This window comes from Acomys russatus, chromosome 11 (genome assembly GCF_903995435.1).
Source record: "Acomys russatus chromosome 11, mAcoRus1.1, whole genome shotgun sequence".
NCBI classification, from domain to species: Eukaryota; Metazoa; Chordata; class Mammalia; order Rodentia; family Muridae; genus Acomys; species Acomys russatus.
Window position 1 is genome coordinate 59,463,132 of NC_067147.1, and position 22,703 is coordinate 59,485,834.

General features: G+C 48.4%; 1 protein-coding gene across 4 annotated transcripts in view; it reads left to right on the top strand.

Moving 5' to 3' along the window:
- Ilrun (inflammation and lipid regulator with UBA-like and NBR1-like domains) overlaps window positions 1-22,703 on the top strand; it is a 60,287-nt gene that overhangs the window by 21,990 nt on the left and 15,594 nt on the right. For 3 of the 4 annotated variants that reach the window (XM_051153463.1, XM_051153462.1, XM_051153465.1), the window contains exons 2-3: window positions 2,414-2,568; window positions 9,769-9,966. In XM_051153463.1, coding sequence (XP_051009420.1) covers window positions 2,414-2,568; window positions 9,769-9,966 — 353 coding nt within the window. The remainder of the gene's footprint in view (window positions 1-2,413; window positions 2,569-9,768; window positions 9,967-22,703) is intronic. The other variant, XM_051153464.1, reaches the window with a different exon arrangement.

Here is a 22,703-nt window from a genome sequence, read left to right on the forward strand (position 1 = left end):
TTTCTTTCTTTCTTTTTGCTTTGAGACAAGGTTTCATGTAGTCCGGGTTGGTCTTGAACTCTTTGTCTTCTATTTCCTCTTCCTGAGTTGTAGGGTTTACAGGCCGGTGTACCCTACCCAACTTAACCAGTAGAGCTTCTTGAGGTGACCGTATATGCATGCTGGTCTGTGTGGAGGCCAGAGGTGGGGGGATGGCCATCGTTCTTCAGCTTTTTGTGAGTCAGGATTTCACTATGTAGCTGTGGGTGGCCTGAAACAGGCTATGTGGACCAGGTTGGTCTTGAACTCACAGAGATATTCCTGCCCCTGCCTCCCAAGTGCTAGGATTAAAGACTTACGACATCATACCCAGTTTATAGAGACAAAGGTGTCTCACCCTGAGCTCACCTGGTGGCTAGACATCCTGACCCGTGAACCTAAGCTCCTCTTGCCTCTGTCATCCACCCCAGCCCTGCACACGGGCTCTGGGGTCCTGTTTCACTTTCTCATGCTTATGCACCAAGGACTTTACTTACTTCACCATCTCTTCAGCCTCACAAATAGTTTCATTTGAAAAAATTTAAAGATTATTTTATGTGTATGAGTGTTTTCCTATATGTACATATGTGTACCATCTGCGTGGCTGGTGCCCTCAGAGGTCAGAGGAGGGTGTGGATGCCCTGGAACTAGATCACAGGTTATAAGCTACCACGCAGTTGCTGGGAATTGAACTTCTGTTCCCTGTAAGAGCAGGAAGTGCCCTTAACCACCCAGCCCTTTCTCCAGCACCCCAGTAGCTCTTAAACATGTAAAAAAAGTGGCCACTTCTCTTAAAGGAGGGGGGCAGGGAGAGGGAGGGGACAGGCCGATGACACCTTGTGGAGACAGTCTCCATATTTAGCTAAGGCTGACTGCAAACTGTAATCCTCTTGCCTTGTCCTCCTGGGTGCTTATAGGCTTGAACCATGACACCCAGCAAAGAGAAAAGCATTTTAAAATGTCAGTGAGATATTTTATTTATCATGTTGGCAGAAATCCAGCACAGTGAAGAAACACTGACCATTATCCAGCAGGGAAACCAGCCATGCCACACGCACAGTGAGAGCATTGTTTGTATCCAACAATGAAAACACAAATACAGCCTCTAAGAAGTACTGCATAAATGAATTTATTTTTATAAGTAATGTGCATATATACAGGGTGATATATGCTTGCATTGTGGAAAAGCTGAAGGTTAGACACAGTTAAATGGTGGAATGAATACCGTATAGTGACCGCAGTAAGCCCACTCACTGACAGAGACTACTCCTTACCAACAGGGTCACCTTCAAGACCAAGTGTCAAGGGAGAATAGCCAAAAGCAGTGAGCACGGTGTCTCCGTGGGAAGCGAGAGTGCGCGGTGTGTGTGCAGTGTGCGTGTGCAGGAGCTCTGGTAGAGACCCTGTTCCTGTGTGCAAGTGTTGGGGAGAGGTAGCAGGCTCTGTTTCCTGCTGGACGGTGCATATTTTGTTTCATGTACATGGATTTCTTTTGCGCAAAAAAAAAAAAAAAGTGGACCTCAGGCCTTGGAGATGGCTCAGTGGGTAGGAATGCTTGCCACCAAGCCTTATGACCCGAATCTGATCCTCAGGAATCACATGGTGGGGTGAGAAAACTGACTCCCGCTGGCTGTTCTCTGATCTGCACCTGTGAGCCATGGCATGCACACACCCACACTTCCACACGCATAATAAACAAATAAGTGGGTTTTGTGAGTTTGTTTTGTTTACATTGTCTTACGGAGACAGGGTCTTCTTGCCTAAGTCCTTGAACTCCATATGTAGACCAGCTGGATCCTCCTGCTTCTGCCTCCCAAGCGCTGGGCACTTTAACCCCTTAAAGGCACGGACCAGCACATCGAGCTTGCTTTTCTGTTTCCATGTTTACTTTATGGAGGGCTCTGGGGAGGTGAGGAATCCTTGCTGCTCCTCAGAGCACCCAGGCTGTGTTCCCAACACTCACGTCATGGGCTCTCAGCCTCTGTAACTCCACCTGCAGGGGATCCTGCAGTGCCGTGTGCATACACACACCTCTACATAATTAAAATAATATTCTTAAAATACTCTTTTAAAAACAAAGTTGCAAAGTGCTGATCTCCCTGCCTCTCCCCAAACCTGGAGTTAGAGGCTTCTGCCGCCCCCGCGGCCTTGGGGACACTCTTGGTTGATGCTCTTCTGTCCTTGGGGCACGTACTTCTCGTTGTGGACAGCGGCCTGCTGCACACGCGGCCTCTGTGCTTTCCCACGTGGTTCTCAGCAGGGAGCAGCGGTTTCTGAGGGCTGATAGTGGGCACCTTTGGCTCTGTGATCAATCTAAGAAAGGATTTCCTTAGGCTTGACAGTTCAGATAATCTCCTTTAGACCATACTGAAGTCTTTCGTCTTTTTATCTGTAGGAACTTACAAGCAGCAATTGGCGCCTATTATGACTTTGAGAGCCCAAATATCAGCGTGCCCTCCATGTCCTTTGTTGAAGACGTCACCATAGGAGAAGGCGAGTCTATTCCTCCTGATACTCAGTTTATAAAAACATGGCGGATCCAGAATTCTGGTAAGTCTATGACAGGAGTTTCTATGTTGATTTTTCTTCTTCTCCATCTCCTCCCTCACCTTTTAAAATTATTTTTGTACATATACATTTATATTGTTACACATATATACAGTAGTTTAGCTATGGCAAGAAGAACCATGACACAATCAGGAATTATATAAATGTTACATTCTTAGTGTTTTGGCTACTTGTATTTGACAGCCTTGAAGAAGACATCTTTCCTATCTTGGTGCATCTAAATTTCTGAATGTAAATCAGCCTCCATCACATCTTGTCATTATCAACTTAGAACACCTATCTAGACCTAAAAACATCTTAACCCCTAAACAACTAAGCTTCATTGTAAAACTAAAGTACCTGGCTTCTTTTTTTTTTTTAAAGTTGTTTTGAGACAAGGCTTTTCTGTATGTAGCCTTGGCTGTCCTGAACTCACCCTATAGACCAGGCTGGCCTGGAACTCACAGCGATCTGCCTGCCTCTGCCTCCCGAGTGCTGGGATTAGAAGCATGTGCCACCACACCCAGCTGTATTTTCACTTTTTTGAAGTGGGAACTTGGGGGAATCGTCCTACTCTGCCTCCCAAGTATTCAGATTACAGGCAGACACCATCATGCTAGCTTCTGAAAATTATTTTGAGTGAAATTTGTTCGGAAACTATGATTTATTCGAAAGTTTGATTTAAGGTTAAGCCAATGTCTTACATACTTACAGGAGGGAAAACTATGATCTGACTTTGTGAGTTCTTTAGTATTTTTTAAAATACGTATTTTATAAATTTATATGAAGGGTGTTTTGGTTGCAGTGTGTGCATGCTTGATGCTGAAAGGGGCTAGAAAAAGGGGGTACCATCTTCTAAGCTGGAATCACAAACCAGACTTGAGCCTGGGTGGCCTGGAAGAGCAGCCATCTCCCCAGGCTCTTAAATACATGTTTTTATTTCATGTATTTTGTGTTACAGCTGCACCAGTGACACCCCATCTCCTTTCATTGTGTGCGTCCTGGGGATGGAGCTCAGTTTTCAGGCTTGAGACAGGCACCTTTTACCCTCTTGGCCACCTTACTAGCCATTTGTTTTGAGACAAGGTCTCACTCTATAGCCAGACTAGCCTCACGCAGGCCATCTTTAACTTCACCAGGCCTACTCAGTCTGGGTTGCAGACATGCCCCACCACCAGGTGAAGAAGCTAAGTGTGCTATTAATCCCAGTATATGGGAAAGGAAAGGTAGGGAGATATTGACTACCCCGCCAGCCTGAGCTAGAGAAGGAGGGAGACAGGCAGGCGGGGGGGGGGGGGGGGGGGCGCGGGAGGCAGTGTCCTGAGGCAGTAACAAAGCCTGGTTTGTTGTAGAGTAGCTGTTTGGCTTTCTATAATGCCTCTGGTCCATCTCTTTTCTTTTTGGTTTTTCGAGACAGGGTCTCTCTGGGTAGCCTTGGCTGTCCTGGACCGGCTTTGTAGATCAGGCTGGCCTCGAACTCACAGCAATCCATTTGCCTCTACCTCCCGAGTGCTGGGATTAAAGGTGTGCGCCACCACGCCTGGCTCCATCTTTTACTCAGTAGATAGCTCTGCTGATGTGGGGGAGGCTGTCTGATAGGTAGCACACCAGGTCAGAGCCCCAAAGCCTGCCTTTCTTCTGACCTAAAACAGTTGAGGCTGCTGCTGTTTGTGTGTGTGAAAGGCAGTTCTTGTGTCTGGGTACCATGCACAAACAGGTTTTCATTCTTCTAAAGTTGATGCCCGTATACTGTAGCTTTTTTTTTTTAATTATTTTTATTTTATGTTTTGCCTGCATGTATGTCTGTGTGAGGGTGTCAGATATTGGAGTTAGAGACAGTTGTGAGCTGTCATGTGGGTGCTGGGAATTGAACCCAGGTCCTCTGGAAGAGCAGCCAGTGCTCTTAACCACTGAGCCTTCTCTCCAGCCCCCGTTTACTGTAGCTTTATCCCTGCAACCTGGATCCATTTGACTAGGGGCTGCGTAGGGAGTGAGTTATTAGAAGGCATGGCTGTGTGCTGGTTTGTACTCAGCATTGTGCTGTTTGCCTGTGCCTTCAGGAAATAGAGTATTAGTGCAGAAACAGGGTAGGCTCCAGCCATGTCTGCTTCCTGACTCACACTCATGCCTGCTTCTAGAGGAAAGAGCTCAAGGGGAGGGTTAGCTGCATGGTAGTTGGCATGGCGCCTCTCGCTTCAGCTACCAGACTAGCACACAGAGGGTGAGGTATGTAATGACTGCACGTAGCTGCCCCAGCGACCAACGCCCCAGAGAGGCTGGCTTCACATGCTTCGAGGTCAGCCCCTGACATTTAACTATGTGGACGCATGCTTCTAGGACTGAGACTTTGCTGCTGTGGAGTCTTCTCGGTAAAGATGTAAGTAGAGCTGGGTGCGGTGCACGCACCTTGGATCCCAGCACTCGGCAGGCAGCACTGTGAGTTCAAGGCCAGCCTGGTCTACAAAGCGAGTCCAGGACAGCCAAGACTACACAGTGAAACCCTGTCTCAAAAAACCAAAAACCAAAACAAAAGAAGTAAGTAGGGCTGGGTACTTACTCATGTAACTTGCCTGGTGGAGTTTACCTTCAATACAGAGGGCCCGGCCTCAATTCTTAGCATGGCATGCGTGCCTACGTGCGAGCGAGCTCTCTCTCTCTCTCTCAAACACACACACACACACACACACACACACACACACACACACAATAAACAGATTTTCTTTGTCATCATTTTGCAGCTTAGTTTCCCGACACAGGCCTCAGCCACACTTGTCAGGGGTTGCTCTTGGGTGTTCACAGCTGCAGCTGTGATTACCACATGAGCAGCTTGCATGTGCTCATGGGCATGTGTGTGTTAGAGCTGCATAGAAATGAAAATGAAACTAGACTTTGGAAAGGAAATTGAAAAGGACCAATTGTCCCCCGCCCTCCTTCCCTCCTGAGGTATCAGTCACTGTGTAACTACTTGCTCTGTGGCCACGATTCCTCCTCCGTTTTCTTCTTTCACATGATTAAAACAGGCAACTCTCTCCCCTTTTTTTAGGCTGATTACAGAGAAGACATTTGCCTGTGCTTGTTTATCACATTGTAGCGTGCTGTGGTTCCTTGCTGGATGTGCAGGGAGCTGCAGACTGTCTCTATGGGGTAGTGCCCCCACACTAGGCCACTAGAGCCCCCCGTGGAGACTTGTTTTCTGCACATCATGTGTGTGTTCCACGCATCTCCAGACACCAGTAGCCACAGACCTGTGTTCATGCCCAGGCTTTCTGGAGCTACTGGATGTCTTTGTTTCGGTGGGGGTGGGGAGGGAGAGAGAAAGGGGGAGGGAGGAGAGAGTGAGTGAGTGTGTGATACTATTATCTCAAAATTGGTACATGGCAGAACAGTGGAATGGTGGTGGGTTGTTGTTGTTTGATTTAATAAAGTAATATTCTGCGATAACAGCATTACTGCCTTAATCATATGTGGAACTTAATTTCCAAAGTCATAAAGCACATACGAGCTTTCTTGTGTTCTAGAAAGACCTACCAACTTGTCATGGAGACCTACTTGGCTGTCCCAGCTCTAGATTTCAGGCAGTCCAGACAGTGCTCAGCATGCCCTTCCCCCTGCAGTGCAGCAGATCTGCTTTCAGAGCAGCATCTTGTTGGATAGCTTGGTAGGCCTTGAGCTTGTGATCTCTCTGTCTATTCTTCAGTGATGGGACTAGGGACATGTGCCACCATGCTGAGGACTCTATGTCCTTACTTTGTCGGTTACCTGTCCTGGCATTGTGACAAGGAGAGGTAGAAATACACCATTGGTAGCTCAGAAGGCTGATGTTTGGGTCTTGACTCCCGTGGCATTACACTTTGGAGTTGATAGTAGGTACCTCTTCCACGAGATGTTTCATGTACCACAATGAACAGGCACAGTTTTCAGGAGTGTCCAGGAGGAGGACCCCACCTAAACCAGTAAATGTTACCCTTTGATGTGTCTCTCTGTAATACAGCAGTATGCTGTTGTGTGAGTCCCAGCTGTTTGGGCTGTCTGCCTGGAACAGCCAAGCTTCACACTCACAGTCTTGGCTAACCTTCTTTTCTTAGAGGTTCATAAAGCATACCTGCTTGCATTTTGTGCTAGCAGACATTGTCTTGTTACAGGTACCTCTGCGGGGGTTAGGGGGTAGGGGCGAGATGCCAGTGTGTCAGCACCTTCCTGCCAACCCTGGCTGCCCTTTAAACTGTTAACTTAAGGGAGCAGTTGGCTAGCTGTCTGTTTTCCACCTGGCCATGCTGCCTAGACTGGCCCTGAACTCCTGGATTAAGCAATATTTCAAATTTTTAAATTGTGCATAGACATGTGTCTGAGTGCAGGTTTGTGTGTTAGAGCCTGAAGAGGCCAGAGGAAAATGTGAGATCCCATAGAGCTGCAGTGCGGGTAGTTGTGAGCTACCATGTAGGTGCTGGGAGCCAGACTGTCCTCTGTCAGAGCTGCGTGCTCTCTGGTTGCTGGGCACATGTCTCTCCACTGCCATCACTACCTTTTTAAGATAGTGTTTCATACGTCAGTATACCCAGGCTTGCCTTGGCAGTAATCCTCCTGTTACATTTTATTTCATTGCTGGGATGGTAGGTGTGGGCTAGTTTTAAAAGAGGGAGTACCTTAGCTGGGCATGGTGGCGCACACCTTTAATCTCAGCACTCTGGAGACAGAGGATCTCTGACTTTGAGGCCAGTTCTGGGGCAACCAGGGCTACACAGAGAAACCTTGTCTCTAAAAACCAAAAATAGGCTAGGTGTGGTGGCAGATTACTGTGAGTTTGAGGCCAGCCTGGTTTATAGAGTGAATTCGAGGACAGCTAAAGCTATACAGAGAAACCCTGTCTCAGGGGAAAAGTAAAGTGGGGGGTGGAGAGATGGCTCAGTGGTTAAGAGCACTGGCTGCTCTTCCAGAGGTCCTGAGTTCAATTCCCAGCAACCACATGGTGGCTCACAGCCATCTATAATGTGATCTGGTGCCCTCTTCTGGCCTGCAGGGGTACATGCAGGCAGAGCACTGTATACATAGTAATAAACAAATCTTGAAGAAAAGAAGGGAGCGCATACCACAGTTACGGAAGAGGAGAGCAATGCTCTGAAGCCTGGTGGTGCTGTTTCCTCCTCTTAATGCTGCTGCTCCTGGACCACAGTTCACTTTACAGGAGAGGTCCCCATCCTTCGGATCGTCCCTCTCATTCTTTGAACATGACACCTAGACAGTCTCACAGGCCCCTGGGTAGTTTATAATTAAGGATCCCAGAATTAAACCAGGCAACATGAGCTGATTGTATGTGCGTAGGCCAGAGGACAGCCTCAGGTACTGTCCACTTTTTTTGGAGACAGCCCTTTACTGAAGTGTGTCCTGCGTGGAAGGCTAGGCTGGCCGACTGATCCATGTCTTGTCCATCTGTGACTGATATTACAAGCACATGCCACTGTGCCCAGCCTTCTTTTTTTTTTTAAGATGTATGTATGTATGCATGCATGTATGCGCTCTATCTACATGTACACCTGCACCAGATCCCAGTATGGATGGTTGAGACTCACGGTGTGGTTGCTGGGGATTGAACTCAGGAACTCTGGAAGAGCAAGCAGTGCTCTTAACCACTGAACTATCTCTCCAGCCCCTGCCCAGCCTTTTATATTATTTTTTCATGTGTTTAGTGTACATGTATGTGTTTATGAATGTGTATTTGCACATTTGTGTGGGGGTGCACATGTAGGGGGGGTGCCTGTGCACATACATTCTAATGGGAGCCCTAGGTTTACGGATCTTCCACCTTAGATTTGAGTCACATTCTCTAAAACCCTGAGTTCACATCTTACTCCCTGGTGGCCAGCCTTTTCTGAGGATCCTGTTTCTTCTAAGACTGAAATTGCAGGAGGGCTGCCGTGTCTAATAGCATTTACCTGGCTTTGGGGATTTGAATTTTAGTCCTATTGTTTGGTCAGCAGGCACTGTAACTGCTAAACCATCTTCCCGGCCCCTACCAGCATTTTGTACATGAGTTCTGGGGTTCATTCTGTTTGTATGTTTGATTGGTTTTGGTTTTTTGAGACAGGGTTTCTCTGTTACACAGAGTCCTGGCTGTCCTGGACTCTTTGTAGAGCAGGCTGGCCTCGAACCCACAGAGATCTACCTGCCTCTGCCTCCCAAGTGCCAGGATTAAGGGCGTGGTTCTTGTGCTTAGAAAGCAAGCTTTTTACTGACTGACCTAGTGCCCTGACCCTAAAACACTGTCTTAAGAGAGAATAGCATAGAGACGCCATCCCATGAGTATTTCATCCTCTTGTCTCTAGGAAATACTGGGACAGGCTATTTACTCCCTTCCTTGCTTTGAAACAAAGGCTGGTGCTTTAGCTGGTGTGATCTGGAACTTGCTATGTAGAGCAGGCTAGCCTCAAACTCAGAATACTCTTGCCTCAACTCCTGAATGTTGATACTACATGCTTATACCACAGACCTGGCCTTGTTTTTACTTTAAAAAGCCAAGTGAAATGGCTGCATATTTCCTTTTAATAGAAAAAAGCACTTTCCTGGGTGTGGGCTTGGCCTCCTCCCTGTGGGCATTCTTGGGCTTGGAGGAGTCAGCATGGTGTGACCTTTTTCAGGGTCACCTGGCAGGTCAGGAGGAATGATTTCCTCTGTGACATTTGCCAACTTATAAAGGTAGACTGTTGGTCAGGCAGTTGATGTCTCACAATTCCTTTTTAAAAAACATTCGTTTGGGACCTGGAGAGATGGCTTAGTGGCTAAGATCACTGGCTGCTCTTCCAGAGAACCCGGGTTCAATTCCCAGCACCTACATGACAGCTCACAACTGTCTGGAACGCCAGCTTCAAGAGACCCAATACCCTCACACAGACACACATGCATGAAAACACCAATTCATATAAAATAAAGATAAATGATTTAAAACACATGGGGGTGGGGCGTGGGGGCTTGAGTATGCCAGAGCACACCTTGAGGAAGGTGATTTCTCTTATGTGCGTTCAGGGAGTCAAGCTGAGTTAATTAGGCTTTATAGTAAGTGCAGTTACACTGAACTGTTTCTCCCACCCTCAAATTCTCTTCGCTGAATGCAGGAGACATTAGTTGCTCAGGGACAGAGGGTAGTCTTGGCCTCTTCCAGCGTGGGACGGATGACTGCCTAACACTTTTCCTCCTTTTGCTTGAACTCAGGGGCAGAGGCCTGGCCTCCAGGGGTTTGTCTTAAATATGTCGGGGGAGACCAGTTTGGACATGTGAACATGGTGATGGTGAGATCACTAGAGCCCCAAGAGATTGCAGATGTCAGCGTCCAGATGTGCAGCCCCAGCAGAGCAGGAATGTACCAGGGACAGTGGCGGATGTGCACTGCCACGGGACTCTACTACGGAGGTGAGTATGTCCTCATGCAGCCCAGACCAAAGGACAAGATGGCCCCTTTTAAGCTTCATGCCGGTGCTCGTGAAGCCACCGAATGTGGTGCAGTAGCAGCATGGCCTTAGCCGTGCAGGTGAATGCCTTGAGACCCACACACTGGCCTAGCCTATTGCACTTCCTTTGACCCTAGAACTTGAACTTTAATTGTGTGAGATATGCCCAGCGTGATAGACAGCTGTTTCTTGGGGGTGCTGGCCTCGCTGTGTAACCCATGGGCGCTGTCAGAAGACTGACTGCAGGCCTTGTTATACCCGTCCCTAGACAGAAGTCGGGAAGATCAAATAGCGTACAAATTGTGGGGGGTCCTCTCATTCCGGAGACTTGTTCAACACTAACACCTCCTGCCCTTATTGTTGCCTCACTTTTTGTTTGGTTTTTCGAGACAGGGTCTCTCTGTGCAGCCCCAGCTGTCCTGGACTCCCTCTGTAGACCAGGCTGGCCTCGAACTCACAGAGATCTGCCTGTCTCTGCCTTCTAACTGCTGGGATTAAAGGCGTGGGCAGAACCTGCTTTTTAACAGTGATGTTTACTCTGCTTAGGCCATGCTCTGCCCAGCACACCACCAGTGAACGAGCAGCAGCCTTTACAGTCTTCCTCCTGTTCAGCTGCATCTTACCCTCTAGTTCCTGCTTTGTGAGGCATGTGGCATCAGCTGCTCTCTGCTCTCAGTTGCCTGCACGGGATGCTTTCAGTGCTTCAAGTCTTTTTTTTTTTTTAACTGATTATGGGTAGAACACCTGGGTGTCCCTTAGGCTGGGATTAAAAGCTGACCTCTCCACCAACAGCCTCCTTAGTAATTGGACAAAACCCACAAGTGGTCATCTGTTCCCTCTACCCTTTTTAAACATTTTTAAAAAGATTTTATTTATTTTATGTATATGAGTGCTCTATCTGCATGTACACCTATCCACCGGAAGAAGGCTTTAGAGGGTATAGATGGTTGTGAGCCACCATGTGGTTGCTGGGAATTGAACTCAGGACCTCTGGAAAAGCAGACGGTGCTCTTAACCTCTGAGCCATCTCTCCAGCCCACCTCCATCCTTCTTAAGCACAAGACATTTCCTGTGGGTTCTGCTGCAGCCTGTGCCTTTTGAGGAGTTCTTGACTGTCTGGAGTGAGTGGGGCTGTAGGTGTTACTACATCATTCACCCTGGAAGCTGTGTTCTCGTGCTCGGCCCATGGAAACTTTAGATAGTTTACCATTCCGAAAGAATGTTTTGTAGCACTTATGTGGCATCATCTGCCTGTGCCTCCTGTAATAGAGGCAGATTCCTTGGCAGAAGATGAAAACACCTTAGAGCCTGGCCAACCCCCACCCCCACATCATTCCCAGAGATGCTACACAGCCATGTGTCTCGGTGTCCTCGCTCCTGTTGTCATTGTGGGAAGAAATCTTTCTTCCCAGCAGATCTCTGCTCACTCTCACAGCTCAGTACCTTGCATTGTCCTTTCCTCGTTCCTACTCTCCTTCCGGCCCACAAAAATTCACTGGGTCCTTCCCAGTCCCCTCCTTGTAACTTACTGTATTATTTTGTGTGGGTGGGCTTTTGCCTGGTCTGCACACTGCCAGCATGTAATGCCTTTGGAGACCAGAGGGGGCACCACTCTCTGGACCTGTTTGTGAGAGTGAGCTCCACTCCAGCAACCCTCCCTTTGAGACAGAGTGTGGTGTAGCCCAGGCTGTTCCAACCCTGTGTAGCTAAGAGTGACCAATGACCTCCTGCCCTCTGCCTCCAGCACCCAAGGGTTCTGATTGTGAGCATGTGATACCACCCTTGCCAGTTGTGTCCTTCCCTATTTCCTTCCCCTGCCTTCTCACTTTCCTCTTTCCCTTTTGTTGGAGATAAAACCCACAGTTTCTTGTGTGCTAGATACACACTCTACCAGTGAACTGTATCTTCAGCTCTTCCACAAACTGTATTTTAGAGTGTGTGTGCATGCACGTGGAAGCTAAGGCTATTGTAACTGCATATAACTCAGGCTGCCACTAAACCAAAAAACAAAGGAAAACAAACAAAAAAAAACCCAAAACTTAATTTTTATGTGTAGGTATATGCGCTTGACTATAAATATGTGTGTACCATGTGCATGCAAGAGCCCTTAGAGGTAGAAAGAGGTGTCCGATCCCCTGGAACTGGAGCTGTACATGCTGCGAGCTTCAGTGTTGGTGCGGGGAACTAAACCCAAATCCTCAGCAAGAGCAAGGCACTCTAACCACTGAGCCACCTCCAGCTCCAGCATTGAACTTGAGATCCTGCTGCCCTAGACTACAAATGCTAGGATTACACACATGTGCCCCATAGCATTCTCAGTGAAGCTTTCACTGTATCTTTTAAATTGTGTTTTGTTTTGAAACAGAATTTCTGGATTTAGCCCAGGCTGGCCTGGACCTCTATGTGTAGCCCAGGCTGTCCTTAGCTTATAGTGAGGAGCCTCTTTCACTTGTACCTTCCATCCAATGCTACAGTTAGCAGTGTGTATAGTGGGGTTTGGTTTTGTTTTCTCTTCGCTGTTAGTTACTTGTCTTGTTGCTCTGAGGAAAGCAACTGCAGGGAGGGATGGTGTATTTCCCTTCTGTTTCAGAAGGTTCCAGTTGGTCATGGTAGGAAAGGCATGACAGCAGGCTACTCTGTCCATAGTGTTGGTGCGTTTGGTGCCATCTTGTTCATCTCTCAAGCAGAGATGACGCAGGCTGACCCTCAGAGGCACACCTAGTGGTTTATGTCTGCAGTCAGGCCCGTGTTCCCACAACAGCAGCACCACGTGAGGATCAGCCACACAGACACAAGTCTGGGGCAGGTCCACATGGATACTCCGACCCTTGGTCACAACGCTTCCCGTGCACACGCAGCAGTTACTTACACAACTCTGTTTCTCAGCAACTGGAAGTGAACCTTCCCTTACCAGGCTTCCAGCCCACAGTATGCCCCACACTGGGCTCCGTGTGAGCTGCCATCATGGCGCCTTCAAGTCTTTTGTAGCACACCTCCATTAGTCAGGGGATGTGAGGCTTTCCCTCCTCCCCCTTCACCTGTGATTGCACAGCCATGGCTTCCACACGGCTGTCTTGCTGCTCTGTCTGCTGTCTCTCCCAGCTTTTTTGCCCTTTTTTCACTGTAGCCCAGAGTAGCCTAGAAGTCTTCCGTTTTCCTGCGAGTGCTGGGATTAATGTATGGGCCACTGTCCTAGGCTCCTTTTTACAAGTTAGCACATCTCTCTCTTCACGCCAGTGAGATGGCTCCGTGGAGAAGGAGCCTGCAGCTAGTGAGCTCACTTCTGTACCATGAGCCCCATGTGGCAAGGAAGGAGCCAGGCTGCAGGGCTGCAGCATGTGAGCTTCACACACACACACAGTAAGCAAGTATAATTGTTTTAACTCCTTTGGGGGGGGGAAGTGCATTCTTTTTGTTTTGGTTGTTTTTTTGAGACCGGGTTCTAGTGTGTAACCTTGGCTGCCCTGGAACTCACAACATAGACCAGGCTGGCCTAAACTCAGAGACATGGCCTTCCCTGAGTGCTGGGATTAAAGGTGTACACCCTCCTACCCCACCTCACCTTAAATATTTTATTTTCATTTTTATGTACATGAGTGTTTTGCCGTGTGTGTGTGTGTGTGTGTGTGTGTGTGTGTGTGTGTGTGTGTGTCTGTCTCTCTCTCTCTCTCTCTCTCTCTCTCTCTCTCTCTCTCTCTCTCTCTCTCTCAGTCAGTCTCAGAAGCCAGAAGAGGACATCAGTTCTCCATGGAACTGGAGTTGCATGCGCCTCAGTGTGAGTGCTGGGGACCAAGCCCAGTCTTGTGCAAAAGCAGCCAGCTCTCTTAACCTCTGAGCTGACTCTCAGACATAGAAGTTGCTTTTAATGTTCCCTGTAAGATGCTCGGTGTCCAGAAGCAACCCTTGAGTTAGAAACACAAGGTTTTGGCTTGGTAGAACCACTGCTGTAAACTGCCTTGTCTGAAGTGTCTTAGGAGGGACTGGCTGTCTAGTTGAGAGAAGGTGTGCTGCCACCAGGTGGTTGTGTCTGGCTGGATCTAAGTCAAAGCCCCACTTCAGAGAGTGAAGAGAGGGCTTGGAGGGAGGAAAGGATGTGATTATATTGCAGTCTCAGAAAATACACTATATTTAAACACTGCATTTTTCAGACAAATCTCTGAAATGCACATGGGTGTGTGCGGGACCTCCGAGCCTAGAAAGCACGTTGTATAAAGCAGTGATCTTTTGTATGGGGCAGTCACTGGGGCCTGCGTTGGTGTGTTAGTCAGCATCATTTCTTTGTGCCTACTTAGACTAGGCCACAGTCCCTCCCACAAAGGGTGTGGCAGAAGGACCAGAGTGTTTGAGGTTTGCTTGTGTTTCTCTAAACAGGGTTCTCTACTATGTACGTCTAACCTTCCTGGGACTCACTGTGTCGACCAGCTCGGCCTCTTAACTCACAGAGATCAGTCTCAAGTCCTGGGATTGCAAGTGTGTTCTTGCCCCCCACAACACAGTGTGGTTTGAAAACAGCAGAGTTACCGCGTGCAGCATGAATCTAGGGGCATGAATTTAAGGTTGTGGTAGTTTCTTTTTAGCTTACGAGCTGTTTGTATCTGTTTTGTTTGCCGAGGCAGGGTCTCACTGTGTAGCCCTGGCTGTTCTGGAGCTCACCATGTAAACCTTGGCTCACAGGCAGCTATCTCCCGGCCGAATGGGCACACTGATGTAAGACCACCCTCAATTCAGAAACTCGCAAGATGGGAAGTAAGAACTCAAATGCAAATGCATGCAAAGTTTTGTTGAATTATTTTGTGATGGGAATTTCTTAGTAAGTACTCTTGTGTGTTCTTGTCAGGGACGCGGCCTGCTAGGCTCTCTGACAGACAAAGAGAAGGAGGCAGACAAAATGCGACGCAGTAAATCCTCAGGCTAAGAGCAGCTCATGTGTGTGCTCTCACCTGAGTCAGTGCATGGGGCTGCTGGTCTGAGGTCCTGAGTCCTCCATGTGGCTTATATCCCTGAGTTACTGCCTACATGTGATGGCTACCTTAGACTTAGAGACCTCCACTCGCCGTGAGGTTAAAAGTAGGATCACTGAGCCTAGACAGCTTGTGGTCTGTCCCTGTAATGGTGGTTGACACTTTCCACGGTGCTGTTGTGGGTTTCCCTGGCAATGACAAAAGACCTAAGTAAGCAATCAGTTCGTTCTCTGCCCTGTCTTTTTAGGTTTGCTTTTGGTTTTGGGGTTTTTTTGTTTGTTTGTTTTTGTTTTTTTGAGGCGAGGCCTCTCTATGTAGCCCTGGCTGTCCCGGAACTCACTTTGTAGATCAGTCTGGTCTCCAAGGCATAGAGCTGTGCCTGTCTCTGCTGGGATCAAAGGCGTGTGCGTCCGACCCAGCTCTGTTCTGTCTTGAGCTTGTGCTTCCCGCTGTGCCGAGGGCATGCCAAGAGGATGCTTTGGCCCTAGGCAGGAGTGCCCTGCCTGCTGTTGTGAACCCGTGGGTTCTGCCTTTTTTCCCATCTGGATGCTTAGTGAGTTTTACTTGCCCTTTGTTTTGACATAGTCTAGAAGACTTGAGTCAGGCATTTGCTTAATAGCACTAAAGTCAGCGTTTCCTTTTATTTTTATATTTTGAAATTAGAAATGTTTAGTAAAGAGACCTTCTGTGTGACCTAAGACTTGAGGACTTTTTAAAAAAAGATTTATTATGTATACAGTGTTCTGCGTACCATGTACACCTGCATACCAGAAGAGGGCACCAGGTCTCATAGATGCTTGTGAGCCACCATGTGGTTGCTGGGAATTGAACTCAGGACCTTTGGAAGAGCACACTCCAGCCCACTTGAGGTTTTTGTTTTGTTGATTGTTTGTTTTTGGTTTCTCTGTGTAGCCTTGGCTGTCCTGGACTTGCTTCGTCAAACTCACAGCAATCTACCTCTGCCTCTGGAGTGTGCTGGGATTAAAGGCGTGCGCCACCCCCACCCCACTCCCTGGCAGTTTTTGGTTCTTTTGTTTGAGACATGGAATTTCTCTATGTAGCTCTGGCTGTTCTGGAACTCACTCTGTAGACCAGGCTGGCCTCAAACTCAAGAGATCTGCCTGCCTCTGCCTCTCCACCCCCGACCCCTGAGTGTTTTGATATGTTTTATTCTGTGAGACTGAGTCTCACTGTATAGTCCTAGCTGGCCTTGTGGCAATCCTCCTGCTTCAGATTTCCAAATGCTGGGATTGTAGGCACACACCACCATGCCTTGCTCAGCCTGGGAACTTTCAAAGTATGCAAGCTGGCACTAAGGGACATAGGAGAGAGCACACAATGACAGGTAAAGGATGTGAGCAAGGCTGCAGGACTGCAGGGTAAGAGAGAAAGAAAGAAGTACAGTGTACTGACAGTGGGATCTCAGAGCTGGAGGCTGATCATCGGAATTTCTGAACCGTAAAGCAAACAGGAAAGAGAAAGAGGGCTGAAGACCAGTTTCTGCTCTTCCTGAGAACTCTAGTTCAGATCCAGGGGATCTGATGTCCTCTCCTGACCCACAGTCACAAGCATGTGTGTGTGCGTACACACAATGCATGACATGTCTTTTTTAAAAAAGCAGAAAGGAGCTATGTGGCAGTCACACAAAATGGAACACATGTGCCTAATACCGGGAAAAGAAACAGAATCAGTAAAGGCTGGTAGCTTGCCCAGTTGGTGTCAGACACCAAACACAGACCTAGGAAGCATGGGCAGTATCAAGCACAGTAAAGCCCCAGAGATGGGGAATGTCATAGGAGTGACACCCACAGCCTCAACATAGAGCTGTAGTCACTAGGACAATGCAGTGCTGTCAGAAGACAGAGACACGCCGCTGTAATCCACCTCTGTGCTCTCTCCAGTGCACACTCTGCATCCCCAACTCCAAAATGACAGCAGTCACACAGGTCTTCTCACTTCACTGGCGTCTTCATTTTCCTAGCTTTATCCTCTTGATCACCATCACGTGGCCTACACAAGCCTAAATAGAGACAGAGTTTAAGAATAATCTGGAAAAGAGAAAGGCAGAAGGTGCTGAAACAACCTCCACAGGCTCTGCAACATACCCTGGAGACGCTACACAGATGGCAGAAAGGGTTTTCTAAGGACAGGTTGATGAGGCGCTATCTATACCTTCCAGTCTCTTAAGCCGCGAGGAAAGGAAGATCGCTTCCGTGCGCAGCAGGCCTCTTGCTGACAGGCTGCATAATTATGAAGAGGCGCAGGTGAGTCTCCATAGTGTATCTTCAAATGAAAGAGGCTCAGCCAGAAAGGCCCAGCTGGGTGGGAGAGCTGCATTTGCCAGGGCTGGCTCAGGAGGAAGATGTTTCAGTAGCAGGGTGAGACTGCGCAGTGCACCCTGCACATACAGAATGCGCAGCACCAAAATGAACAGTGCAGCCGCGGCCTGGGGTGCTGTCAGGGCCTCTGCTTCATCAGTTCAACAAGCTGGCGCAGTGCTGTGGCCAGCCACGGAGCAGGCAGGAGACGTGTGCACTTTTCTCATGATGAACCTGACACTGCTCTAAAAAATAAGCCGTGCTTACATTTGTTGTCAGTAAGAAAGGCAGCGGGCATTGTGAACTAGTAACCACGCAGGTGCAAGGGGCAGAAAGGGCTTACCTGAACAAGCACCATTTATTCTTGTTTTGTTTCTCTGTGTAGTTAGTCCTGGCTGTCCTAGAACTCAAGTCTGTAGACCAGGCTGGTGTCAAACTCAGAGATCTACCTGTCCCTGCTGGGATTTCAGGGGTGCGCTATCACACCCAGCTCCCAGACAGACATCACTAATGACTCTCCATGTGTTGACAGGAGACAGTACTTCATTTTTAGAATGGAGCCGGGATAGTTTGGTTGAGCTGTGGTGAGTGGTGTTTTGGGGTGTCAAGACTAAGATAAACTAGAGACGTGTTCTTTGTACCCCAGAAGGAGCCAATGACACCCGCCACCAGGTGGTGCACAGCTTCAGTGTATCTGGCCAGCAGGGGCCACTAGGGTGGCAGTGGCTGAAAGAGGACCAGCCCAGATCTGCCCCACACCAGCACTTAACTAGGCCCCCAAATCTCTGCTCACCCCTGAGCTGGAGAAAATTTTTGGTCCAGTTTAGGCCTCGTGGGACTGGATAAAGCCAGTAAAGTGAAACCGAGAAGGAGCATTTCAAAGGACCTGCATTACTGCGGTCTTTCCCGGAGTTTGTCAGGGAATCTGCGTCTGAAGAGGGATGTAGCTCTCTTGGGAGCGAATATTGAAAGGCGGGTTATACTGCTTTGTTCTTTTTGTTCTTGCCTTAGTCCAGCCATGGGCAGAGAGCAGCTTCCTTGAAATCTAAGACAAAGCAGGTTCTCTTTGAACAGAAGGAAGACCAGGCATAGCCAACACTATGTCCTGTGTGGTCACTAGGGAGCTCCTGACTACCACCAGCTTATTACGTAATCAGGTCTGAGACAGTGGGGCCACACGTCTATTCATTTTGCTTTTAACGGTGGTTAGTACAAGTTAAACCCATCACATTAGAAATATGTGAACTAGGACTGGAGAGATGGCTCAGCTGTTAATGGCTAGGCTTACAACCAAAAATAAGAAGTATGCGGACTGCGGGTGGAAGTGGTGCACACCTTCTAATTCCAGCACTGGGGAAGCAGAGGTAGGTAGTTCTCTGAGTTCAAGGCCAGCCTGATCTACAGAGTGAGTCTAGGACAGCCAAGGCTACACAGAGAAACCCTGTCTCAAAAAACAACAACAAAGGGTTGGAGAGATGGCTCAGAGGTTAAGAGCACTGACTGCTCTTCCAGAGGTCCTGAGTTCAATTCCCAGTAACCACATGGTGGCTCACGGCCGTCTATAATGAGATCTGGTGCCCTCTTCTGGTCTACAGGTGTGCATACATCACAGCTATTGTATACATAATAAATAAATATCTTTTAAAAAACAACATCAACAACAAAAAACTGGACCAGATGGATAATTTGAGCATTTAATTTTTTTTCTGCATGTGTATACCTGCATACGTGAAGCCAGAGGTCTATGTCATGTGTCTTCCCCAGTTGCTTTTTATCTTACAGGGTGTTGGGTTGTTTTTGTTTTTGTTTTTTAAGATTTCTTTATTTTTTATATAGTCTTCTGCCTGCAGGCCAGAAGAGGGCACCAGATCTCATCATAGAGCCCCATGTGCTTGCTGGGAATTGAACTCAGGACCTTTGGAAGAACCTCTGAGCCATTTCTCCAGCCTAGGTTTTGGTTTTATTTTCATTTGGGTTGTTTGTTTGTTTGTTTTGAGACAGGGTCTCCCTATATATGTATCCCAGGCTGGCCTAGAAGTCAGAGATCTACTTGCCTCTGCCCCTTGAGTGCTGGGATTAAGTGAAGTCATTCACTGTGGTCACCCAGCCTAATTTATGTTGTGAGATGGTGGAGTTCATTGAATCTGGAGCCCACCAAGTCAGCCAACAAGCCCCAGGTCCACCCATCTCCATCTTCCGAGCACTGAGTGTTTATGTGCACACCACAGCTGTCTTTCACATGGTTGCTGAGTCCAAACTCATGTCCTCATGCTCACCGTGTGAGTTTTCATTTATTTATAAACTGTGTTTTGCCTGAATGTATGTGTGCATCACCTGCATGCAGTGCCTGAAGAGGCCGAAAGAGCGCACTGGAATTGACCTAAGGCTGCTGCGCTTGTTTTTGTGACCTCCAGTCTCCTTTCTTGTGTGGCTTTATCAGTCTCACTTTTCCTGACCCTGGGTGGTCTTGAAAGAGTTCTGTCAGTTGTCCTGAAAGCTCGCTTGTCAGCACTGCCTGGTGATCTTGTGATTGCACTGGGGCCACATGCTTCAGGAGATGAGCACATTGTGCTCAGCAGTGTGTGTGCCAGACTTTCTGCTGTAAAGTTACTGTTTTTCCCTTTCCCTGTTCAGCTCCTTCAAGCACCCAGCTGGCTCTAGTCCAGGGCTTCCGTGACCCCACAAGGGTCGAATGTCAGATACCCTGCATATCAGATATGTACACTAAAATTCATTACTATAGCAATGTCACAGTGTGAAGTAGCAGCGGAATAATTTTATGGTTGGGTCCGCATAGCTAGAACCGTATTAGAGGGTCACAGCGCTCAGAAGGTTGAGACGCTAGTCCATCCCTAGAGGGATGGAAGAGAGGGAATAGCATTGTGCATCCTTGCGGAAGGCTGTGCCCAGGGCATTGTCTGGAGTTCCTCAAGTACTCGGCCATTGCTGTGCACCTGTGGTCTCCTGGTCACCGACTACTGTAGTACTTGTTGCTCGTAACCTACTCCAGCTGTAGCCATGGGGGTGTGCTGTCAGTGTGATGCTTATGTATGCCTTGTCACAGGCCTCTACTGTTTCTGTTTTTGAGCTTTTGGGGGGTGGGGGGCGGTCTTTTGTTTGTTGTGTTTTCTTTCGAGACAGGGTTTTTCTGTGTGGTCCTGGCTGTCTTGGAACTTGTTTTGTAGACCAGGCTGGCCTTGAACTCACAGAGAAACCCACCTGCCTCTGCCTCCTGAGTGTGGGGATTAAAGGCATGCACCCCCCAGTCCCCACTGTCTTGTGTTGCTTAATGGCTTCTCTTGTGATACTGAGATTTGTCTTGTGTTTCCCTGCTCTCACCCTGGAGCTGGGCCGTTTCTCCTGAGAGCGTTTGTGCTTTTATTTAGATACAAGCTCTGGGCACTGGCTGCGTCGTGCTGCATGCTCCTGAGGGTTGCCTGAGCTCGGCTCGGGCCGTGCCCGTCTGTGCTTGCCTCTGTGCTGCTTCACTGGCGTGTGTGGAGCTCGTGACCTCTGTGCTGTATCCCTGACTTTACTGCAGTGCGGCCAGCTCCCTTCAGAAGCTGTTGCTGTTTATCTGTGGTGTGCTTGCCCAGCAGCTTTCAGGGTGATCTCATCATCTTCTGGAGAAAGAAACTGCATCTTGGGGTGCTGCTTTGGGTCTGCAGACAAGGTGTTAGTGCTTGTTTTAAACACCTTTTCTGTGATCTAGGATGTATGTCTGTGTTGCTGAGATGCATTAACACAGTAGGCTCTGAGCAGAGCCCTGACACTGCCTACAGTCAGGCCGTAGCCCAGGCGGGCCATGAACACGTGATGCCCCTGCCTGGGTCCTGGCCAGCTGCGTTATCTCTTTTCTAGTTTGTGAAGTATTTCCACAGAAGAGTGTCCATACTTTGCGTGTAGCATCTGCCTCTGAGGCAGTGTGCTCCATGTGCCACAGCATCTTCCATCTCCAAGTCTGACTCAGATTGTCCTTCTTGGGTGACTTTCTGCTTGTTTTGTTTTTCAAGACAGGGTTTCTCAGTGTAGCCTCGGCTTTGTAGACCAGGCTGGCCTCCAACTCAGTGATCCGCCTGCCTCTGCCTCCCGAGTGCTGGGATTAAAGGCGTGCGCCACCACGCCCACCCGGCTACGGATGTTTCCTTAATTGCCTTCAAACCAGACACTTGCAAGCCATGCTTCCCATTTGGCTACTGAGTCCAGGGTGGTTTTGCTTGGCACTTGAATTTACCTTTTTGGCTATTTTTCTAGTGTATCCTGTTGGTTTATTCTAGCTAAAGGTGTTAAAGCTCGTAAGCATATGAAGTCCTGAAAGTGGGACTGATTGAACTCTAGCTTTAGTTACATTAGTGCTCAGGTTCCCAGCATCCTGCGGGGGATGAACAAGTGTGAGTTTTAAAAGAGCTGTGTGCTCTGCACTAGAGGTCCAGGTCTGCTCTTGGATATTCCTCACTCTCACTTCTAGACCCCAGGTCCTCCCAGAAAGTGACACCATTTCACTATAGTAGTTTATTTGGATGATCCTCCGGTAAATATTTTGTTTTATATATTATCAATACAATCTCTAGTTTGTAATTTTCTTTTCAAAAGAGGCCATTTTAATCATTATTATTATTATTATTATTTTTAATAGTACTGGGAATTCACTCAGGGCCTCATGTATTTAGTCAACACTGACCTGCTGCCTCATCTCCAACCAGTTAGTTCTTAGGTCAGTGATTGAGACTTTCAGACCAGACTTGGGAACAGTCAGCGTCCTGGGGCTCATCTGCAGAGAAGGACTCGTTCTGGATCGGGCGGCTCAGTGCTGTACCCCGACAGTGAGGTTGCCCACAGTGGGCATCGGACTTGCCATCAGAGGCCTCTCACAGCTGCTCTGTAGAATCAGCCAGCGGGCAAGGCAGAGGTGGCTCGGGTGTAAAGAAGTTGGAGCTCTCCAGGCCGGGGAGGACGCACCATTGAGTCTCCATACAGATGGCAGCCTTCCTTCTCATGAGCACTCTGTTTCCTGGGCTGTGGGTGAGGCCCGGACCACACCTGAGCATGCTGAGCGCAGACCAGACTTTACACCAGACGGGTGAGAGAGGGGAAGGAAGCAGGAGCAACTGTGCTGTAATGAATGGGATGCATGGGCGGGAGATGCTCCGTGGGTGAGGTAGCTGCTGTGCTCAGGTTCAAGCCAGGCATGATGGCTCGTGTCTGTAATGCCAGCCTGCTGGGCGGAGACAGACGGATCCTGGAGTGTGCTCAGCTGGCCAGCCTAGACATTCCGGGAGCTCTGGGTTCAGTGAGAGTGCCAGGCTCAAGAGATGAGTGTTAAAAGGAAGACGCCTGGCATCACTGTGGCTCCGTGCATGCTCCCACAGGCTTCTACACCTACTCAGATGCACACAGACAAGACGTGTTGACTAGATAGA